Source organism: Argopecten irradians, chromosome 1, assembly GCF_041381155.1.
Source record: "Argopecten irradians isolate NY chromosome 1, Ai_NY, whole genome shotgun sequence".
Classification (NCBI taxonomy): domain Eukaryota; kingdom Metazoa; phylum Mollusca; class Bivalvia; order Pectinida; family Pectinidae; genus Argopecten; species Argopecten irradians.
Window position 1 is genome coordinate 65,383,461 of NC_091134.1, and position 23,038 is coordinate 65,406,498.

Sequence of the window (23,038 nt, forward strand, 5' to 3'; positions counted from 1 at the left end):
TGGTTGATGACAACCAGTTTTCAATCATGCGTACCAACAACCCTCGTAAATAAAACTGCCACTTTTTTGTTTACGAAGTTTCAGTTACATGTGTAGAATAATAGCTAATATCAGCGTCTAATGAATGACACTGACTCTCTTTTCGTGACTATTTGTCAGCTCACAGAAACTAATAGCTACACAATTGCACAGCATTGTCAATATATTCTACGATCTATAATTCTTTATAGATTTTATTTATGTTTATACAGGTAACCGAACCTTGCACAAAATGTATTCATTCAGCATTCATTTGGAGTATCTATGACAGCATGTACCCGAGTATTGTTTCCTTTTAATGTCATATACATCAAAAGAACTAATAAACACTTAGGATTGTACCGATGTTGTCTTAGATTTGACTGGATTGGTCAACCACGACACCATTGATGAGAGCCGTGCTGATTTACTCTGTGTAGGGAAGGCCATCTGTAATTACTTGAGTAAACATTTGAAGAGGAAAGACCTCGAACCTGTGCCATGACCAAAGTTTAAATCAATTTGTTTGTTTTGACGTTTTAAACGTGGTTTTAATGTACAAATATTGTATTTCAACCTGATTCTTCATTTACATTGTTTCGCATATCGTTTTGTCGGTTGAGCATTTTTAGTATTTGTTTTTCAACATTTCTCCATTGTTCTAAAAACGTAATTACTTCAACGGCGATCAATTCCCTCAGCAGTATAATTGTACTCCGATATTGGAACAAAACGAAATCAATATATAAAAACTTGGATGTGCTAGAGTTGTGTAAACAAATGCAATTCTTGCTATGTGATTATATCTTACATCGATTCCTCTGAGGATGTCAAGTTTGCCGAAATAAATCAATTTGATTTCTAGAGCATTCAATTGGAACTTACTTAGTTGATTTATAACCGTATCTATTTAGAAAATCGACAATAAACGTCGAATTTATTCCAACTTTTAATGTCAGTTGTATTTAGTGTATTACAATTTGTATTAATTTGCACAAGGTTTCGAGATCTCTATAGAAAATACTACACGGATGATTTCATTTGTAACACAAGGGTTTCATTTGTAGCAATCCAATGGAGGCTTGGGGTTGACATATAGATTAGAATAACTATGTGGCCAATCAAGGGGATAGCGTTTTCATCTTGATTCTGTTATCTCGTATTTTTATATGACTCTGTCTGAAAATTTTAAATTCTCTTTCGTGATTTTGAGATTGGAAAGGGATTTTTCTATATTGTAATAATTGCCTATTACTCCTCCGCTTTCGTATTGGTGTCCTTATTTTTTTTTAGAAAAAAATGTTTGGCAAATGTGATATACAAAATAAATCATTATTATTGTATTGATCGCTTATCCTAACATTAAATATAGCCAATTGGGAAAAGTCCGAGTAAACGTTCCTAGTTTTATTTGATAAGACTAGCACATATGTCCCAGTCTGATCTGTGATTACCTCAATTTTTCGAGTGTCTCAGCAAAGACAGAGAAACTGGTTATCACGTCGACATGACGCCAGGAAATCATATATTAATTGGAATTATTAAAACACCTTACGGACATTATATGTTAAATGGATATTGACTATTTTGTTTAATGTCCTCAGCATGGCTGAGACCTGAACTAACGAACCAAGTAAAAGATGATGTTTTCCCTGGCTCTCGTTTTTGGATTGACGAATCAGGTATTAGCCGAAAAGAGAGTGATAAATATTGTATCTTAAAAAACTCTGATTTTATGTGAAAACATTATCAGTAGCTGTGGAAATCTAATTTATCAATATTGTAGTGAATGATAGGCTACATCAGAGAAATACTACCCCTTTAATATCTAGCAGCATTAAGTCGAAAAGTCCTTAAATTTTCTCATGTCGATGATATCAGAAATTATTAACAGCTATGATCAAGTATCACTGTTTATTGCAAATGACAAAATCTTCTTAATTTCAAAATCCAACAATGCCGGAGAGCACAAACGAATTAACATGTCGCCTGATCTATGTAAGGCTTCTTAATGTTTTTAAAAGATTATTAACTAGGAAATTAGATAGTCAAAACCTTTCTACACTTCTGTGAAATGATTCATCAGGCTCATAAACTTGTTCTAGAATTATCCGTCAATCATTAATACAGATCAATTTCATATCCTTTAATCAACTTTGCATTGCTACTATGATTTGAAAATACGATCATCAAACCAAGAAGCCTTCCTATACAACTTTGCATACTGACTTTATTGATTGTTGATATTTATAAACATCTGCATAAGAAGCACACCTGAAACATTTCTCAAAGTCATCCACATTACAGTTTGTATATTAAGTTTGCATATGTAGGATCTTAGCTATGTATATTGCACAAGACGTATTTTCATTTCTGCAAATGTGTTGATAGACAAACGCTTATATGATAAAAACCTATAAACTTAATGAATACGTAGAGCGTACCGTATAAAATGAAAGGGGAGATAAATCTTATAGGATAATTTAACAACTTGGTCACCGTCAAAAGTTCATCGTGTTGCATAAATCTGAATTTCTATCACTGGATGAAACTCTAAAACGTATTCAATTACATTGAGTTGACTTCTTACTCTGAAGCATATCCGCGCCTAAATTTTGGTATTAGGCACCGTGAGGATATCATCCTACTATCCTAAAATGTTTCATAATTCACTTGTCATCCTGTCTCCACTACAGCCACATCATTCCATATCTTTGTTTTCTCTGGTATCTTTATGACAACTCATGCTTAGTTTTCAGTTTAATTCGCTGTCGGATTTCGCATGTTCCCGCCACAAGTTTGATACCGTGTTATATCTGTTTGATCTATTACGGTTAGATTCTCTTCTGTCGAACAATGCTTTCAGATTTCAAGTAACTCCGAGAACAACAAACATGTACAAAGTCGAAAACACTTGTTATTATACCATGGCGGCTTAACTGTGGTTTTTACTTCTTACATTTATCAAACTCGTTCAATAATTTGATATGCGACGAGCCTTTAGGCGAGTGCCATATCAAATTATTTAACGAGTTTGATAAATTTTTATTTCACATAGTCACGAGTGTAAGATTCTATTTATCACATAATTTTGATTAATAGCGATATAACTTTTAAATATGAACTTTTAATTTCGTCTCTATATAAAAAAAGTAGAACCCGGCTAGGATGTGACCTTTTTCCGTCTACTGAGACAATTCATTGACGTCATATATAGATTATGACGTCAAAACTACAAGTGCCATCATTATACATTAATGGCCCTCTGTGTAGGGAAACATTTAGATGTATCCCGACACATAGGAACATAATTATATTATTATACCAAACAAAATTCAAATGAATTCATAAATTCGTTATTTGTCTGGTTAAAGAAATCATAAAGGGGTTTCCAAACAATGTTGCTAAATTCGTCGGACTGCAAAAAATAAGCAACAGCGTTGCCATTGACGTTGCAGACGACGTCCACTTCCGGTCAGGCTGTAGTGACACACAGTGTATGTTGTATTCACATCAATAATTGTACAGTGCTAGTAGCAGCTATGTCTTTTACAACTTGCCTGTTATTTATAAAAAAAGCCAAGATAAAACAATGATAAACACATAACATGATGGCGTGATGGTACATCGAATGCACAACATGCTATGTTGACACTTAACACACAGTCGACATGTCAGATCGATACTGAAACATAAACAGGCTAATTTTACTAACTTTATACAGTCTGTTCAATACTAAAACATCGCTTACACCGCTCGATAACATACAGAATGGCTGGAACATCTCAGCAGTTATATATCAATGTGTGCTAGGCACGAAACAGGACGTTAAACAAGACGTTTTCTGGGATGACACCGTACATAACGTTTAATAAAAATGCATTGGTATGTAGTTATCAATCAAAGCTATTATTTTTTTAATATTTTTTTTGATATTTACATTTTCACTTCGAACAAACTATACAACCAAACGGAAATGGCATTTACTAGTGCATGAAGTACTATCTGCTTAATTTGACGTCATTATCATTATGACGTCACAATTGTGCCAGTGATCACGGAAAGTGGCAGTTCAAATAGCTGTTCCATTTTTGACGATAATGAATAGGTCATTCATTATAGATGCAAAATCTCTTGGAATTTTCTCCTTAACTATCAAATGTAAATATAAGCATTGAACTGCATTCAGAGTGCCAACTGGCCATTAAGTTTGCTGCTGTTCAGTTGGCATTCTTACTCCTATAACTCCAAACTGAATGCAGTATAAGCTTAAAGGGACTAAATCGCTAAAAAATCATGTAATAAAAGATAAAAAGAATTATAGGACTAAAATTAATTGTAAAAGTTGTGTACTTTGTGTTAATAACAATATTTAAAAGTTTGTATAACAATTTTGTTCAAAATGGAGAAAAACTGAAAATAAATAGGACCGACCTAGTCACTATTTCATATTATTATCTTTCGGCGAGTGTAAACAACCCCTATGTGCATGCGCGACGCGTGAACATTCCAAACATCCGATCGAAGGAAATCTCATCTGTCTAATGGACATATCTACTATCGACTGAAAACACAAATTTATCGACTACAGGTTCCTGATTACTGTGTTAATCTAATAAACGTTGAAACGTATGCAAAAGTTTTGTTACTAAGTGTAAATAATCCTATACTGTACAGGTTTTTGTAGCCATAAAGAAGGGTTTTCATTATATTTTATGGTTTTATTCTTGCTTCTGCCATTATTTTATTTTCATTTTTCATGATACTATGTACTATTCCGCTAAACCTACCAATATTATTAGGCTTTTAAAAAAATGGCCTAATATATAGACTTTATAATAAGGAAAAAATGACGAAAAACTAATAATTTAGGCATGTTTAGCGGACTAAGTAAGTACGTGTATTTCTTTTATCATTATATCAATATTTGATATTCCGTATACATTGTATATCCTTAGTTATAATGTCTATCCGTCTAATGGGCATTCCCTATATATCTCTAGTTATAGTCTTTGTCCGTCTAATGGACTTTCCTTATATAGCCCTAGCTATAATATATATCCTTCTAATGGAAATTCCCTATATATCCTTAGTTATAGTGTCTATCCGTCTAATGGACATTCCCTATATACACCTAGTTATAGTCTCTATCCGTCTAATGGACATTCCACTATATGTCACTAGTTATATAACTTTTTTACATCTGATTTACTTTAAAAAAAATCAGTCTAACTATATATCTAAATTTTATGTGTACTTTTATGTATTCAAAGCAAAAATATACCTTACATATACATTGTAGACCTATGTAGATATATGTTTGCTTAATAATGTACATGTACACCTGTATTCATGTATAATATATACATAATTAACGGGTGAAAATACCTCTTGTCATATTTCCATCAAATACTCTAAAGCTTCATAGAACTATGCTGTTTTACTTGACAATGTAGATACAGGGGCGTAGGAAGCGGGTGTGGGAGGTGGGGCGGGGTTGGAGGGGGTCGGGGGGGGGGGGGCAATTGCCTCCCCGTTTCCCAGGACGAGGGCAAACATTTCTTGTTTTCGCCGACTGAAATGTTCTAAAATTGCACATTTGAAAGAAAAAAGGGTCCTCCTGCACATTTTCGTGAACTAGACTTAAAATGTCAATCAGGGGGTTCTACGTACTATTTTAAAAAATGTCTCTTAAAAGATTCATCTGTTTATATGACTTAGCAAAACAATTAATTCATTATTATTTTGTGTTAAACAACAATGTACCGATGGTGTGAAGCCAGTATGTTCAGATCGAGTTGCATAGGTATGACGGCATTCACAATTACCAATTATTAATGCAGGTAACTTTAAATAAAACAAAAAGTATTATGTTAAGAATGCTTTAAAATCTTTAAGATATATTGTAAAACTCATCACAACCATTCTAAATCTAATATTTTTACCCGGGGGGAGACCCTCGGACCTCCTCAAACACCCAAATCTCGCGCCTTCAGGCGCTCCCACATTCATCAAAATGCATCGTAAAATTCTAAATCGTAATGTATATCCCGGGGGAGACCCCCTGGACCCCTCAAACACCAAATTCTCGCGGTTTCGGCGCTCGCAAATTCATCAAAATGCATCGTTAAACTCATCGTAGCCATTCTAAATCGTAATATTTTTTCTCGTAGGAGATTGTCGAACACCCCCCCCCCCCCCCCCCCCCCCCAAACACCAAAATATCGCACCTTTAGCGCTAGCATGGCAATTTGCGTATTCATTAGTTTCCGTTTATCGACGCCACTGTCTATAAATGTGTACAAGGATTCTACTCGACGATATATGAAAAAAGTTTATAAAGTATACATGGTTGTGTGTTGAATTAAAGAATCAATCTCCTCCTGTGGGTGCGGGGCGAGGAGGGGGTCCAAATATTGAGGACCTTTGCACCCCCTCCATTACGTTTCTTTGTATCGGCTATTACGCTTAATCAGGCCAATGTAACCGATAAAATATAAGTTGCCTCTTAGTGGTGTTATTACATCTATATCCATTAGCCGGATGAGATTTTCAGCGACCTCGATTCCGAACTCAAAGATGCACTCGGTTCTTTCCGTTGTAAACATTCAATGCCGACAGATACAATTTCCTGTTGTGTTTGGCGATATTTTAACGTTGATAAACATTGCCAATAGTTCAAATTAAATGTTGTAATTTTGAAAACTTTCTAATTTCAGGTATAAGAACGTTTGTAGGAAGTCAAAAACTCTAAGAAATCTATGTAAATCTAATGATTTAGTAACTTTAAGTGATTGTTATAAAACAAAATAGATAACTTTTGGCATTGTCATTGAAAATCTTCAAACATCACATGAATATTGCAGAAAGTGAAATTATAATCATAAAAAACCCATAAAATATGTTGAACATCTTTTTAAACAAGCAAATTCGTGGAATTTATATCCCTCGCTTTCGTTAATGAAAGGTCCATTACTTAAACAAATAGAGCCCTATGAAAGCGCCAAGGCCACGAGATATTTAACCTTATCACCAAATTTTGAGAAAATCCGGTAATATTTGCGAGAGTTTTTGAACGAAAACAGACGAAAATGGCGTTTTTCGTAAATCAATGGGTCATCACTCAGCCAAAATAGGGTCCAATCAAAGTCCCGATCAAACTTGGCCAAGGCCCTAAGACATTTAACCATGTTGTCAACTTTTGAGAAAATCCGGTAATAATCAAAGGGTTATAACTCAGCCAAATTGGGTCCGTTGAAAGTGCCGAACGTACTCATCCGAGCCCTTGGCACATTTAACCATGTGACCAAGTTACAAAAATATCCCTTAAGATTTGTGGCAGTTAATGCACGGAGACCAAGCGTTACAGACAGACGGACGGAAAGACGAACGGCCGAAATTAATATTTGCAGCTTCGGTGAAAACGGGGTATAAATATAACAAAAAATCAATAGCTGTCCCACCCATCGGGAGCTAGTAATGAATTCATAATGGGAAGTGGCTGTATCCGTTCGAACTTTAAATCGTTTGACCGGGAAGCTACAAAAAAGTTCACATGGATTGGAAGATCACCTAAACAAATAGTTCCTTTTACTTAGTTATGATATCTTTTGACTCTCCCAGGCCTCCGCTCCCCCTCCCAACTATGCTATTTTTAACCTTCTTTATCGGATCTCTTGTCGATATTTGACGACTCTAAACTATCAATGATGTTTAAAAAAGCTATTGTACCATATTTGTTGATGATGATTACAAAGCTGGTAAATTCTTCATTAAAGAACACTTAGACGGAGAGATGGCTATTGGGAAGTCATAAACATACTGTAATACGCACATCAGTGTCTATACACATTAAAACAGACCTGTCTAGCATTTGTAATTTGTTTTATTTGGAGTTCATTCTGAAAGGGACTGCAATACTCTCCTTTACGATATACATTTTACATGCAACAATAAACATGACATGTATTCATTTCGTCTCACATTCGTTCTATTACGTGTCCATCCATACTAAATGTGTCACATATATGAGAAAAGTAGTCCCACTTTAAAATGGTATTGATCTACAGACAAATTTTTGGATTTCTGAAATGACAATTCATGTATTAGTTTTATATTTAAAACTGAAAATTAAAACCAATTCAATGTGGTTTTATAGCAAAAAAAACATGTTCTAAACTAAATCGTTCAGATTTGGATGTCATTCGGTCATTAATTGAAAAGTATTTAATTATACTTAAAGATGCTCCACCGCCGACAGAGCATAAATGGCATTCGTCTTTAAAACAATAATTCATGTTTAATCTTGTATATATAAGTCTAATTAACACAAAAAATAATATAAGATTATTTATTTTGCCTTTGGTGCATGCGCAATCAGTATTTCATTCTATATAGGATGTAGTGCCACGGATTTTTTTTCGGGATGCAATTAATTATTTTTTATAATTTCAACTTGAAGTAAAATTAGAAGCTCAAACTTTTCAATGGTGGTAATGGTGTAAAATGATTAACTTTTGTAGCTGAAGAAAAATACTAAATCGTCTGCTCCTGTTTTTGATAGTGAATAAATACAAATTGTCAGCGATGGAGCATCTTTGAATTGCATTTCCTAAATTGTAAATTTTAAACAAAATATTATTATATTAAACATTATTATTACAAAACATTTGAAATTTTTATTTATCATATAATTATCTGACGTGCAAATTCATGAAACCACATAAATAAAATGATATAAAAGCGCTCACTAGTCAGTCGTTATTGTTTTTATTTCTTATAGATATATATATATATATATTTAAATGAAGAGGTTTTGGTTCGAATTTGGAACGAAGACGAACAGCAGACATGCAAGGTGTATACATATATCATATAGACATACCATCGTGTTCATCTCATCAGAATTTTAAGGTTATCTCCCTTTAGTGTGGAGCTCTGAACCATGGATCATGTAATTGTTCATATCGATGGTAGTACAATGAGATAACATATGCGACAGATCTTTGAAACTTATTTAAAATTGATAGCATATTATGCTTGAAATGAATGACTCTAATCTGATTAACGTATTATTGTGCAAATGAAAATATAATGATTCAGATAAAATGACAATTGTAATTCAATTGATATCGATACAAATTATTACAAACAAATCCAATTATTAACAACTTCAGATGCAATTTCATTATGATGTTGCATTCCAGACATACAAAAACGACTTTAACACGCATACATGGCCCAAATCTTATTAACACCTCTCCCCAACCAACTCGAACATAAAGTAAATTCCACGTGTACCTGACATTCAGCCGATTTTATAAACTATGTCGTTTGATATGGTAAATGTGAAGACTAGTATCACTATAAAGGGCAGTTTCGTGAGTTGATAATTCCAACCTGACGATCGTTGTAGCATATTAAATTAAGATAAGTTAGATTATGTTGACATTGATAATGATGAATACATTTTAATGATGGATGAAAATATGTACAGATAAAAATTAATAAGAAAATACAAAGCAAATATTCCGCTCAAATAATCAAATGAAATGCGCGACATTTAAACACTTTAGTCAGAATAATATATTTTTTTAATCCATACATAAAATCTTAAAAATTACATACACGCGTATTGGAAATTTAATACACAATTTCAATTAACGCTTCATGTTTTGACCTTGATGTAGGTAAAAGTATGATGTTTTAAGTAGACACATATATATATATGTAAATATGTATATATATATATATATATATATTGATTTTTGATAAAAATAATAAATGATACATATCACTCTAACAAACATATACGATGTATAAATGGTGTAAGAACACGTTATATGAATGAATTTTTAAGGAGTGTATTTTCTCGTTTTATTCAACAAAATAGATTACAAAACATGATTTTTACATCGTTTATCATTTGATAAACAAAAAACAAGAATGAATCATTGAAAGACTGTTGTATAACAAAACGTAACTGAGGATAGTGAAGAAACAATGACTACTATCTTCAGTCTTCTGTCTTCAACGATGTATCAACACAGAAGTGTTATTCTTTTTGAATTAAAAGTATTCAACACGCATTGTTAATGCAATAGTGAGTAATTACGCTTTTATCAATTAGCCCTATTCGTAGTTAATTGGCAATTATAATAACATCAATGACATCAATCCTAACCAGCATTATAGTGGTATGCTATTGTTTACACACAAAATAATGGATAAATCATAATTACCAATGGTAAAATAACAATGGGTATTATTTGTTAAACTGCTACGAAAAGTCAAGCATTTCGGGATATACAGAACATAGTGACAAATATACTCTTCATTAATTACACTACATCATCAGCCAGATATTATAAAACGTCACATATTTCAATATATTCATTTTGTGAAATCAGCGAATAAAAACATAAAATCCGAATTAAAAAAAATTGCAAACGTAAATATCAATAAAATTGTTTAAGAAGTTAGCGTTTTTACTAAAACAATATAAACTGTTGATAGAAAAACATGTTAAACACATAGCTAGTAAGACTGAATTTCATAATCAACAAATGAAAAATATTTATAAATGTTGTACTAAGCTGGCATAGCGTAGTACAGAGAGAGGTTTGGAATGCTTATATATATATATAGATATATATATATACATATTTACTTGATTTTCTAGACCATCTTTAGTAAATAGAGTAACGGCTCTGCATTGAATATTACAAAGTTATTTGCTTTTACCGGTAGGTATTGAAATACCTACCCGCATATTGAAATACCTACCCGCATATTGAAATACCTACCCGCATATTGAAATACCTACCCGCAATCCAAACTAACTCTGTAATATGTAATGACGGGAAACCAGGAAACAGTGTGGTACCGTACACGGCAAACAAGCCTGCTTCAGGTAAGAACACATGCTGTAATTAACGCTTTGTTGTACTGATTGGTTTGCGGGTAGGTGCATCGTACCTCTAATAGCACTGTTTATATTTCGTTTTCTTTTAAATTAGTGTAGTTTTTCGGTTAAACGTGCATCCATATCGTAAAGTAACGTACAGATCAAACCTGACATTCCATACCATGTCCCTGATCTACGGTATCGATGTTGGCCAGATCACTACACTATTATGAAAGAACACGTTTCCCAGGAATGCAGGATGTTATTCCGTGTACAGTAACCAACCAATGGTTTGCTAGAACACATTTACTACTTATGCTGATGTGTATGTTGGAAATTGAATAGAAAAAAAGTATCATATGTATACTTATGATGACAATGTTCATTAAAATCATTCTTATAGCTTGTGTCTTTTGATATGGCTACAGATGCACAAAAAGATTATAACTCTTCATTATAAGTCTTCAAAACAAAGCTAAAATAAATTGGCCCAACGTATATAGCCAATAAGCCATTGGTATATATATTCATAAATACTAATAAACATATGTAACAACAACAACTAGCGAAAGTATATCATTATCAAATCATAAACATTGTATAAAAAACAAACAAACAACTGAAATCGTTGTTAGAATGTGAGTGATCTGTACATAATGATATGAAAGAGTTATAACCCTATATCGTCGAGCGTATTGGCCGCTGATTGGATGGTGTACGTAGCAACAGACACCTGTTGTTTCAGCAGTCCCCATTTATCCGTTCTGTTGTTTATTTGGATGTCATGCATCGTATCAACTACTCCCGGGAAACTATTGTCAGAGTAGCTATCGTAAAGGCTAGGAGCAAACATTACGTGTCTGAAACATGGAGGAAGATCATTAAACAATACATATACTGTTCTGCCAAAAAAATAACATATCTAAAATATTCAGAAGAAATTCAGTTGATGCCATCTTGAATTTAGATAAAGTATACACAATAATGTTATAATGTTTAACATCCCTTCAGTAGTTCACACATTCATTTTAAAACATATTGCAAGATGGGAAATAAAGACTTAGGAGCAAAAATAAAATGATCAAGTTGAAACTTCTGAAGTTAGTAAACTAATCGGTGTATCTTTGGACCGAAGTAAGTAAATTAATCGGTGTATCTTTGGACCGAAGTTAGTAAACTAATCGGTGTATCTGTTGACCGAAGTTTGTAAACAGATCGGTTTATCTGTGGACCGAAGTTTGTAAATTAATCGGTGTATCTGTGGACCGAAGTTAGTAAACTAATTGGTGTATCTGTGGACCTAAGTTAGTAAACTAATAGGTCTATCTGTGGACCGTAGTTAGTTTACAGTCATACAAATTAATCTCGAATATGGATCAATGGTCCGTAATACAGAGAACATAAAATATAGTCTTACTTATAGATTCTCCTATCCGGAAGTCCTTCTGGATCTATAAATGCTCTTTCGAATTGGATCATCTTATCGTTCAGCATCCGGATGGAGAGTGGACTGTACAATTTAAAACAATTATTTAAAGAAGCATCGAAGTAAAGTATTCACAATAAAAAAACAATTTCAATTTCAACAATATTTTATTGATATTATGTACATCAATAGGATCGGACATCAGGCTACGCCTATTTAAGTCCTTTCCAGATCTTATTTTAAAGTATAAACATGAATTAATTCTGCAATTCATTAATACATATATTTATATATACAAATAAATTGAATTAGTTACAGTATAGTGATAATAATATTAATAATTACTAATTAAAGGGGGATAACTCCAATTTTATTTTTAATAGAAAATGTTTCAGAACAAGTTTAGTTATTTGGATTTCATATTCCTAATGATTGTAGTTTTTGGATAGGGATAAGAATCATGCTCATTTATTGACAGACTAACATACATACACACCATGAGATATTAGGCCAAAAAGTCCCTGTGCTTATGCACAATGACCCATCCCTTTGGAATATGTATGAGAGTCTGACAACAAATGAGCATTTTGTCTTCAGTTGAATATGAAAAAAATTGGTAGGAGATTGAATGCAATTTTTTATACAATTGGAGTTGACCAACATCTATGGTTCTAATATGTACATAGTTTGATTATTCAATTAGATAATTATTATAGTATATAAGATTCTCAATATTCGATAAACAGTATTCAGTATCCATCCAGCCAGGATAGTTTAGAGTAAATTAGAAATAATTATTAACATATATAATAGTTTAGATGTTTAATTGCACTGCTAGATAGTATTTTGACTATCAAGTAATTAGATATGGGTACTTGTTACTTGTTATTATTTGCTTATATATAAAATATGTTTATCAAAAATCAAATCTTTTAGTATGGCATATATATTCAATCACGCATTGTAAAATATCTTTGTTAATATTATTATTGCAAAATTAACATCCATTTAATAGTGTTTCAATGTTTAAATGATTATGATTATCTGGTAAACCTAAGTTATTTATTCCCTGTATAAGAACTGCTCTTTGTTCATAGAAGTGCCTACAGTCAAAGAAAAAGTGATATGAATTTTCATTGGTATAATAACAGGAACAGGCTGGAGATTCTCTTAAATGATCATGATACAGATCAGAGTTTAAATTACTTGCTTGGTTTCGTAGCTGGCACAGAATAATGTTATATTTACGGTCGCCATGATATTTAAAAATATTAGAAATTTCTGTAGTAGGAATATCATTATCAATTTTGATACTTTTTTTTAAATTGTTCTAATGAATTATTAAATATGAGTTCTATATCTGTTTGATTAAATTCTCTTAGCATTGAGGGAATAAAGCTTTTGGAGTATAATTCAGTTCTACAGAGGGGGATTAAACAGGCGATTATTCCTTAATGTGTAAGGAATGTTATTATTATCATTAAAGAATGGTTCAATCAAATTAGTAAGATATCTAGGGGATCCATTATTTACAATTTTAAACATCAATATTGATTTATGTAGTTTTCGTCTGAATGCAAGTGAATCAAGTCCAACTTCAGCAAAATAAGAAAACAATCCCAGAATGTCCGAAATAACTCCACAATATAAATTAAAAATAATCTTTATTGTATAGTTGCATCAGTTACATAAAAGTCCTGGGTCCAAAAAATTATTTCCCAGTAACGAGAGACCAAATAATGCATCAATCAAGTATCTGGACGTTGTGTTTCCACAAAGTTTTTTCACAATTTATACATACTTATTGTTTGTAATTTGTTTAAAAGTTATGCAAACTCTATTTAGGTTATGAAGTATTTATTCTATATTATAATTTCTACCACAATGGTTCAAGTTATGCACTGCATGTTGGATAGATATATTGATATTCCACTAGTGGGATAACACTTTCCGGTCTTTTGATAAGATGAGATTTTAAACTTTGACCCGAACTACTTTTTTTGTCATCGATCATCGTATGACGTCATGTTTTTGTACTCCTATCCTTGCTTACAGAACAAACCGCTGTTGAAATGGGTGTGTGACGATGTCGGAATCTTTCATGTTTTCTCCTTCGTAGCAAAATCTATCGACTCAAAATTCATAATTGTCAGTTGTTTGGTGGTACATCTTGCTGTACGAAGACCGTGTGGATGATTTCGGTAGAATAAGCGCAACTAGGTAGGACGTTATCTTGATTAAAATGGTTGATGGTTATTTGGCAGGAGGTAGATGTCACTTTGCCGTAAACATGTCCGAGTGTAGGTCGACAAAACTTAGTTTATTGGTCAAGTACCAATAGAAATTTAGATTCAAAAAGACGTTCGGTGAGTAGGAATGTATGGATAAGTCGTTTTTACTTATAATGATTTGTTACCAATACATTCTTTAAGCAATTACGATTTTTGAATATCAATGAGTGCCTATTTGCTTATGATGACGTCATTACACCTTAATTGCATATGTCGACAAATAACGTTATCTAATTTTGACCTTCTTGTAGACGATTTCATTGTGGTAGAAACAGGTCACACAACTCGGAGTTAAAGCTAAAGCTCGTGTCTTTTGTAACATTTGAAAAATAACTTAATTGTGTGAAATAAATTCCATATTCAACAACCACTCGTTGTGTAACTTCTATTAAACTCATAATTAATTTGTCAATTAAACCGCAGAACCGCTATTTATCCATTACTTATACCAAAGAACCGCTATTTATCCACTACTTACCAACGAACCGCTATTTATCCATTACTTATACCAACGTACCGCTATTTATCCATTACTTATACCAACGAACCGCAATGTATCCATTATTTACCAACGAACCGCTATTTATAAAATTTTACTTATACCAACGAACCGCAATGTATCCATTATTTACCAACGAACCGCTATTTATCCATCGCTTATACCAAAGAACCGCTATTTATCCATTATTTACCAACGTACCACTATCCATTACTTACACCAAAGAACCGCTATTTATCCATTATTTACCAACGTACCGCTATCCATTACTTACACCAACGAACCGCTATTGATCCATTATTTACCAACAAACCGCTATTCATCCATTATTTACCAACAAACCGCTATTTATCCATTATTTACCAACGAACCGCTATTTATTCATTATTTACCAACGTACCTTGTATCCACCAGAGACTGTATCTTGGCTTTGAAGGCGTTTGTGCTTTTTGTTAGATTCCTTACCGCAGAATCCATGGCTTCTATGAACGTAAACATCCTTTCTATTAACTCACCACAAGTCAATTATCGCTATTCGAAAGCCGTATTATTAAAATCAGATGTAAATAAAATGTACGCCAAAGGTGGCTATACTCTAACGTGTACCAACTAAACACATCATAGAACAGAGGAGACATTGTGTTAGCGTTCGACGACAAGGCAAGTAGATAAAAATCTTAAATCTATGTTTATGATGTAAAATGATTAGATTTAGATAATAATTTTTATCTGCAGTTTTAACCATTGTTCTATATCTAAACCAATATAATTGCAATTGATAACATTTTATTGTGGTCTTAAAGACAAAACTAGGAAAGTTTTGATGCCAACTTACGTATATTAACATTTTGTTGCCTCCATACTTCGCTGAAGTCCTTTTTAAGACTAGCGACAAAGTCTTTTATGGCTGTGGCATACCGAGTAGGGTCGAACGGCAGTAGTTCCTCGTTAGCCAGGTCCCTGGGAAGCAATGTTAGTGATAAATATGGACTGTGTTACACTAAGGTATGCTATAACGTTTTACAGCCATTAAAAGATGTGGTGAATGTGAAGACAACATGTACTAATAAAATATAGGAATTTGATTTCGAAATACATGATGTCCAGCTCCCGAAATGTGAGGGATATCGTGGTTTTTACCGCATTTTGTGATATTTTGTATGGCAACGGTTGCAATGGTTTCCTAGAAATAAATAATGTTTTTTCAGCTGTGTTTTTCACGCAAATATTTAATGTATAATTGTATGCATTTGACATCTATATGCTTAATGTACTGGAACACAGACAATGTCTGTGAACAAAGTAACTGATTGATAATGGTTTCGGATATAAATCGCACAGTAAAACGCAAAACACAATATTATGGGTAAAATGAATAGCCAATAGGTTACTCACCATGCCATAATGGACCACATCTGTGCCATAGCTAGTGTGAAGTTGAAGTTTGGATCTATAAATCGAGTGAACATCTCAAATGTCTCGTAGGCCGAATGATAAGTAGGGTACGACAAAATATCCCATTTGTTCTGTAAAAAGTTGAATAATTTCTTCATATAAAGCTTTTCATAAAGGCTATGCTTCTTTAACATATTTTAAAATCAACATTATATAATCCTGTCTTCAACAACCCTTTCAATATGTACAACGCAATAGGTGGAATCTGTACATGATGCTGAAAAAGAATATCACGAACAATAGAATGAAAAGTTGAGACGTATATCATTATAAGTATTACCTAATCAGCATAATGTTATCTTTTTGTTATATGTAGAACATTACATTTGTTTACAAAGGTATGCTGGATCAGTTACATTAGAAGAACAAATTTAATATAACATAATGATATGTACTAACTTCATCATATGTAAACCACATATCTACACTGGGCACGCCTGCGCGCTGATAGAATGTTGCCATGTCACTCCCGGATCCTAGACTGTAGTAGACACTGTAACAACAGACACAACATTTAAACACGAATAAATATGCAAATAGGAGTTTTATCAAACACGTGTTTGACCTGGTTGTAGTGCAGAACATAAAATAAATTGGAATCCATATTAACAAAAGTCACTGATATTGTGTCAACAGCATTAATGCCAGCTTAGATTGATGTTTAATTGTTTCAGGAAACATGATATACATCCATTGATACCGACGTAGGTGGGCTATCTGCCGTGTACTGCGTACATATAATACAATGTATCATGGCAGAAGTTGTAGGTATAAAAAGATATGTTTAATGACAACGGAATGCAGTGATAGACTCAGCCGAATGCGTAACATGCTTCACCATACATAATTGCACGATACCAAACTGGTTGTCTACCTTGGTTCCGTTTTGTCAGTGTTAGGCAGACGATCCTTCCAGACATCATATAATGTATTGAACTGGGTATTCTTTTCTGGATTGGGGACCTTCGAACAAAAATGTGTGTTCATTTTAATCATTCATATTAAAAAGGGGATAGCAGACGTATACATCTGCTTCAAAATTGACTTTTTGTAAAAAAAAAAAAAAAAACAGCAGCTAATGGCAACATTTCAGTTCTTTATCTAAAAATAGCATCTGGTATTATTATGAAATTGATCTACCTTTTTGGCGGATTGATACAGTGAATCCTGCAGCAGTGGACTAGTCCCGGCGACGAGAACATATGGGTAGTCACATGCGTAGTCTACATTGAGGTAAGCGACGGTGCGTTCGTACAACACCTTCATATACTCCTAAGTCAGACATTCATCAAAAGTAACAGGTTTTAATTGTTAAGAAAATGATTACGTAAGACAAAACATTTTATTGTGTTTCGCTTGGATAAAGGAAGAAAACCATAAAAGAATTACAGTAACTGTTGTGTTATGCAACATGTCAAGATAGTAAAGGGATGGCTAATCATTGATCTTTTCAACTGTAAATATAAGTATTTGAAGTCACAATAATAATGGGCTTACCTCGACCCATTCAGTTGACCCAATTAGACCATGCTCTTCCGCTCCCCACGACCCGAACACAATTGTCCTACGCGGTCTCAACCCTGTAACACGTGCAAGGTCATATTTACATCTCTACTTACCAAACTGTTTACATACAGTTTGGCTACTAGAAAATACAGTTGTTAAAATGTTACTGTTTACAAATGAAATGAAATTGTTTATCTGCTTATGACATACATTTATTCAGCTGATACAGCTGTTTTACACTATATCAAAATCTGTCGGCTTTTAAAACGTAACTGACATCCTTGGACAAAGTAACACGATTCTTACTTTTGTAGCTGTCAATGAATTATGCACATCGATATTCTGATATTTGATAAAGTATTAGAGTATTTTTTTTCATATTTGAATTTAGTTTACTTGCAATAATTTATATTTACAAAGAAAATTTTGGGTGGATCTGCAATAATGTAACAAACGATACAGCCATATAATGCTTGACATGAAATGATAACTCAAACAAAACTAGAAAAGAACCGGAATGCAGTATACCATACAAGTGTACCTTGCTTGAGCATATTTCCAAGGACACGAATGATTTCTGTAAGTACCGCTGATCCTGACAATGGATCGATCGCTCCAAATACCCAGGAATCGTGGTGATTACCCAGCATTATATAACGGTCTACAAAACAAAATAATATAGGCTAACTTTATATAACAGTCTACAACACAAACTAATATAGGCTACCTTTATATAACAGTCTACAACACAAACTAATATAGGCTACCTTTATATAATAACATCTACAACACAAATAATATAGCTACCTTTATATAACAGTCTACAACACAAATAATATAGCTCTTTATATATAGGTCTAAACACAAATATATAGGCTACCTTTATATAACAGTCTACAACACAAAATAATATAGGCTACCTTTATATAACAGTCTACAACACAAACTAATATAGGCTACCTTTATATAACAGTCTACAACACAAATAATATAGGCTACTTTATATAACGGTCTACAACACAAATAATATAGCTAACTTTATATAACAGTCTACAACACAAACAAATAGGCTACTTTATATAACAGTCTACAACACAAACTAATATAGGCTACCTTTATATAACAGTCTACAACACAAAATAATATAGGCTACTTTATATAACAGTCTACAACACAAAATAATATAGGCTACCTTTATATAACAGTCTACAACACAAATAATATAGGCTACTTTATATAACAGTCTACAACACAAAATAATATAGGCTACCTTTTATATAACAGTCTACAACAAAAATATTAGGCACTTATATAACGTCTACAACAAAATATATAGGCTACTTTATATAACGTCTACAACACAAAATATATAGGCAACTTTATATAACGTCTACAACAAAAATGATATAGGCTACTTATATAAGTCTACAACACAAATAATATAGGCACTTATATAACAGTCTACAAAAAATATATAGGTAACAAATATATAGGCTACTTTATATAACAGTCTACAACACAAATAATATAGCTACCTTTATATAACAGTCTACAACACAAACTAATATAGGCTACCTTTATATAACAGTCTACAACACAAACTAATATAGGCTACCTTTATATAACAGTCTACAACACAAAATAATATAGGCTACCTTTATATAACAGTCTACAACACAGAATAATATAGGCTACCTTTATATAACAGTCTACAACACAAAATAATATAGGCTACCTTTATATAACAGTCTACAACACAAACTAATATAGGCTACCTTTATATAACAGTCTACAACACAAAATAATATAGGCTACCTTTATATAACAGACTACAACACAAACTAATATAGGCTACCTTTATATAACAGTCTACAACACAAAATAATATAGGCTACCTTTATATAACAGTCTACAACACAAAATAATATAGGCTACCTTTATATAACAGTCTACAACACAAAATAATATAGGCTACCTTTATATAACAGTCTACAACACAAAATAATATAGGCTAACTTTATATAACAGTCTACAACACAAACTGATATAGGCTACTCACTTTATATAACGGTCTACAACACAGCTAATATAGGCTACCTTTATATAACAGTCAAACAACACAAATAATATAGGCTACCTTTATATAACAGTCTAACAACACAAACTAATATAGGCTACCTTTATATAACAGTCTACAACACAAAATAATATAGGCTACCTTTATATAACAGTCTACAACACAAACTAATATAAACTTTATATAACAGTCTACAACACAAAATTATAGGCTACTTATATAAAAGTCTACAACACAAATAATATAGGCTACCTTTATATAACAGTCTACAACACAAACTAATATAGGCTACCTTTATATAACAGTCTACAACACAAAATAATATAGGCTACCTTTATATAACAGTCTACAACACAAACTAATATAGGCTACCTTTATATAACAGTCTACAACACAAAATAATATAGGCTACTGTTATATAACATTTTACAACACAAACTAATATAGGCTACCTTTATATAACAGTCTACAACACAAAATAATATAGGCTTCTTTTATATAACAGTCTACAACACAAAATAATATAGGCTTCTTTTATATAACGATCTACAACACAAAATGATGTAGGCAACTATTATATAACGGTCTACAACACAAAATGATATAGGCAACTATTATATAACGGTCTACAACACAAAATGATGTAGGCAACTATTATATAACAGTCTACAACACAAAATGATATAGACTATTATCATAAAACGGTCTACAGCACAAAATAAAATAGATTACTATTATATAGTGGACTATAACACAAAATAATATATATGTAGGCTACTTTTATATAACAGTCTACAACACAAAATAATATATATGTAGGCTACTTTTATATAACAGTCTACAACACAAAATAATATAGGCTAGCTTTATATAACGGTCTACAACACAAAATAATGTAGGCTAGCTTTATATAACAGTCTACAACACAAACTAATATAGGCTACCTTTATATAACGGTCTACATCACAAAACCGTATAGACCTCTATGACATAACGGTCTACAACACAAAACAATATAGACTACTATTATATATATAATCGGTAAGGGAAGTTCCCTGTATACATTGTAACTGTCTACAAACAAATTTCGTAATGATTACCCAACATGATTAGGGTCTACAACATAAAATAATATTGAAACCATGGTGCATAAAATAATATTGAAATCATGGTAGTTTCCCAATGTGTAAGAAATAAAAAATGTGACACCAAAGATCATATTGGGGATCGCATAAGTATAAAAAAAACTAAGTTATTATCCGAAAAATATTTATCAAAAGGAAAACCGTGTTTGACATAAATCTATTTCAGTTTCGGTTGAAGGTTCTGTTGACACTCTGCTTGTATTTCAGTGATAATTAAATTCAGGAGGGTATTGTGTATATAGGATTAATTGACAACGGCATTAGAACACCTATAACATTTATATATATATAGACAAATTGCTATAAGATTAGAAATAAAGATGAGTATGGTATATGGAATTGATTATGTCACATACCTGTCCCGTTTAGCCATACCATATGACAAATATTTAATAACACTATTGTTACGCCACAGGTAATAATGACGTCATAATCAAAACATGACATCACGCGATTACCTCAAACGGACACATCAAATCCTAGCCTGATTTCGCCATCCTTACATAGAAACGAAATTAAAAGTTTTCTCTATATTTCCATAAATACTAGTCATGTGATAAATAAAATCTTACACTCGTAGCTACGTATTATGAAATTTATCAAAATCATTAAAAAAAGTAATATGCTACTCGCATAAAGGATCATGACAAATTATTGAACTCGTTTATAAAAATAATAGCTACTTGTGTAAGATCCTCAATATGTTTACCTGGCTCGACTTCCCCGCGGATGTAACCAATCACATTCCTTACAGTCTTTACCTCCTCAAGGTTATTTACCGTAAGACGTGCCTTTCTGTAGAAAATATTACAGCTTAGGTTTAATAACTCACAGGCAAATATAAAACGGAATAAATGTTTATGATCATATCATATTCCAACTTCAACACAATTCCTTATTTGGAAAAATAGAATTCTTTCTTTCTTCATCTAACATAGTTTAGATTTCATAGTTTCAGATTTCAAATTATTACTATAATTAGTAAATTGATACCACATAGTTTGAATTTGAACATAACAGGCTTAGTTATGGCATGTTATACCTTGCTTTGTAACTGTTAAATATTTATACGTACATGGTGTTATTTGTAAAGCCAGGACCAAATTTGTACGTTATTGGTAGACCACCCCTCCACGACACAGGGACCTGGTTTCCTTTCATCGCACTAAACACAAAAACCGTACATATTTCAATGATGCATAAATGTCCCAAATATTCCTTGGGTACTCTCAATCAGAAATGTCCTCTTTTTACAATGGCAGAATTCAAACCTTAACCATTTCCAATACATTAGTAATACCACTATTAAAGTTTTTTTCGTTATTTGATAGCAAAACCATCGGCAAACCTCATAAATTTAGATACGGAAATATCATTAGCAGTAAACATTTTGTTTTACTTTCCTTGATGGAAAGAAATTAATAAAACTACAACAGGACCATTGGTTTCGTAGAGCTTAAGTGTAATAAGGACACAATTCATTGTTTGTACATTTGTATATTAGAGTAAGTAGGTCAATGTTGACCACAAACAGGAAAGCTATGATATAAACATAGATAATAGAGTTACTTCCTTACTTGTGTATGCAGCCATCCCCTGTTAAACAACGTCACGGATCTTTTAATCCAACCCTTATTTCAAAGTGCCTTTATTAAAGTCGAACCTCTCGTGTTTGTAAGTTAGACTAACAGGTGACATATGCCATTCATACAAAA

General features: G+C 32.5%; 1 protein-coding gene across 7 annotated transcripts in view; it reads right to left on the reverse strand.

Annotated features, from left to right (window-relative positions):
• Positions 1 to 7,885: 7,885 nt before the first annotated feature.
• LOC138305618 (putative N-acetylated-alpha-linked acidic dipeptidase) overlaps positions 7,886 to 23,038 on the reverse strand; it is a 57,637-nt gene continuing 42,484 nt past the window's right edge. For all 7 annotated transcript variants that reach the window (XM_069245920.1, XM_069245941.1, XM_069245955.1 and 4 more), the window contains 12 exons: positions 22,399 to 22,488; positions 22,033 to 22,118; positions 18,643 to 18,762; positions 18,093 to 18,175; positions 17,736 to 17,867; positions 17,470 to 17,558; positions 16,995 to 17,088; positions 16,536 to 16,666; positions 15,976 to 16,100; positions 15,541 to 15,622; positions 12,342 to 12,434; positions 7,886 to 11,784 (listed from right to left, as the gene is read on the reverse strand). In XM_069245920.1, coding sequence (XP_069102021.1) covers positions 11,595 to 11,784; positions 12,342 to 12,434; positions 15,541 to 15,622; positions 15,976 to 16,100; positions 16,536 to 16,666; positions 16,995 to 17,088; positions 17,470 to 17,558; positions 17,736 to 17,867; positions 18,093 to 18,175; positions 18,643 to 18,762; positions 22,033 to 22,118; positions 22,399 to 22,488 — 1,315 coding nt within the window. In that variant the 3' untranslated portion in view covers positions 7,886 to 11,594. The remainder of the gene's footprint in view (positions 11,785 to 12,341; positions 12,435 to 15,540; positions 15,623 to 15,975; positions 16,101 to 16,535; positions 16,667 to 16,994; positions 17,089 to 17,469; positions 17,559 to 17,735; positions 17,868 to 18,092; positions 18,176 to 18,642; positions 18,763 to 22,032; positions 22,119 to 22,398; positions 22,489 to 23,038) is intronic.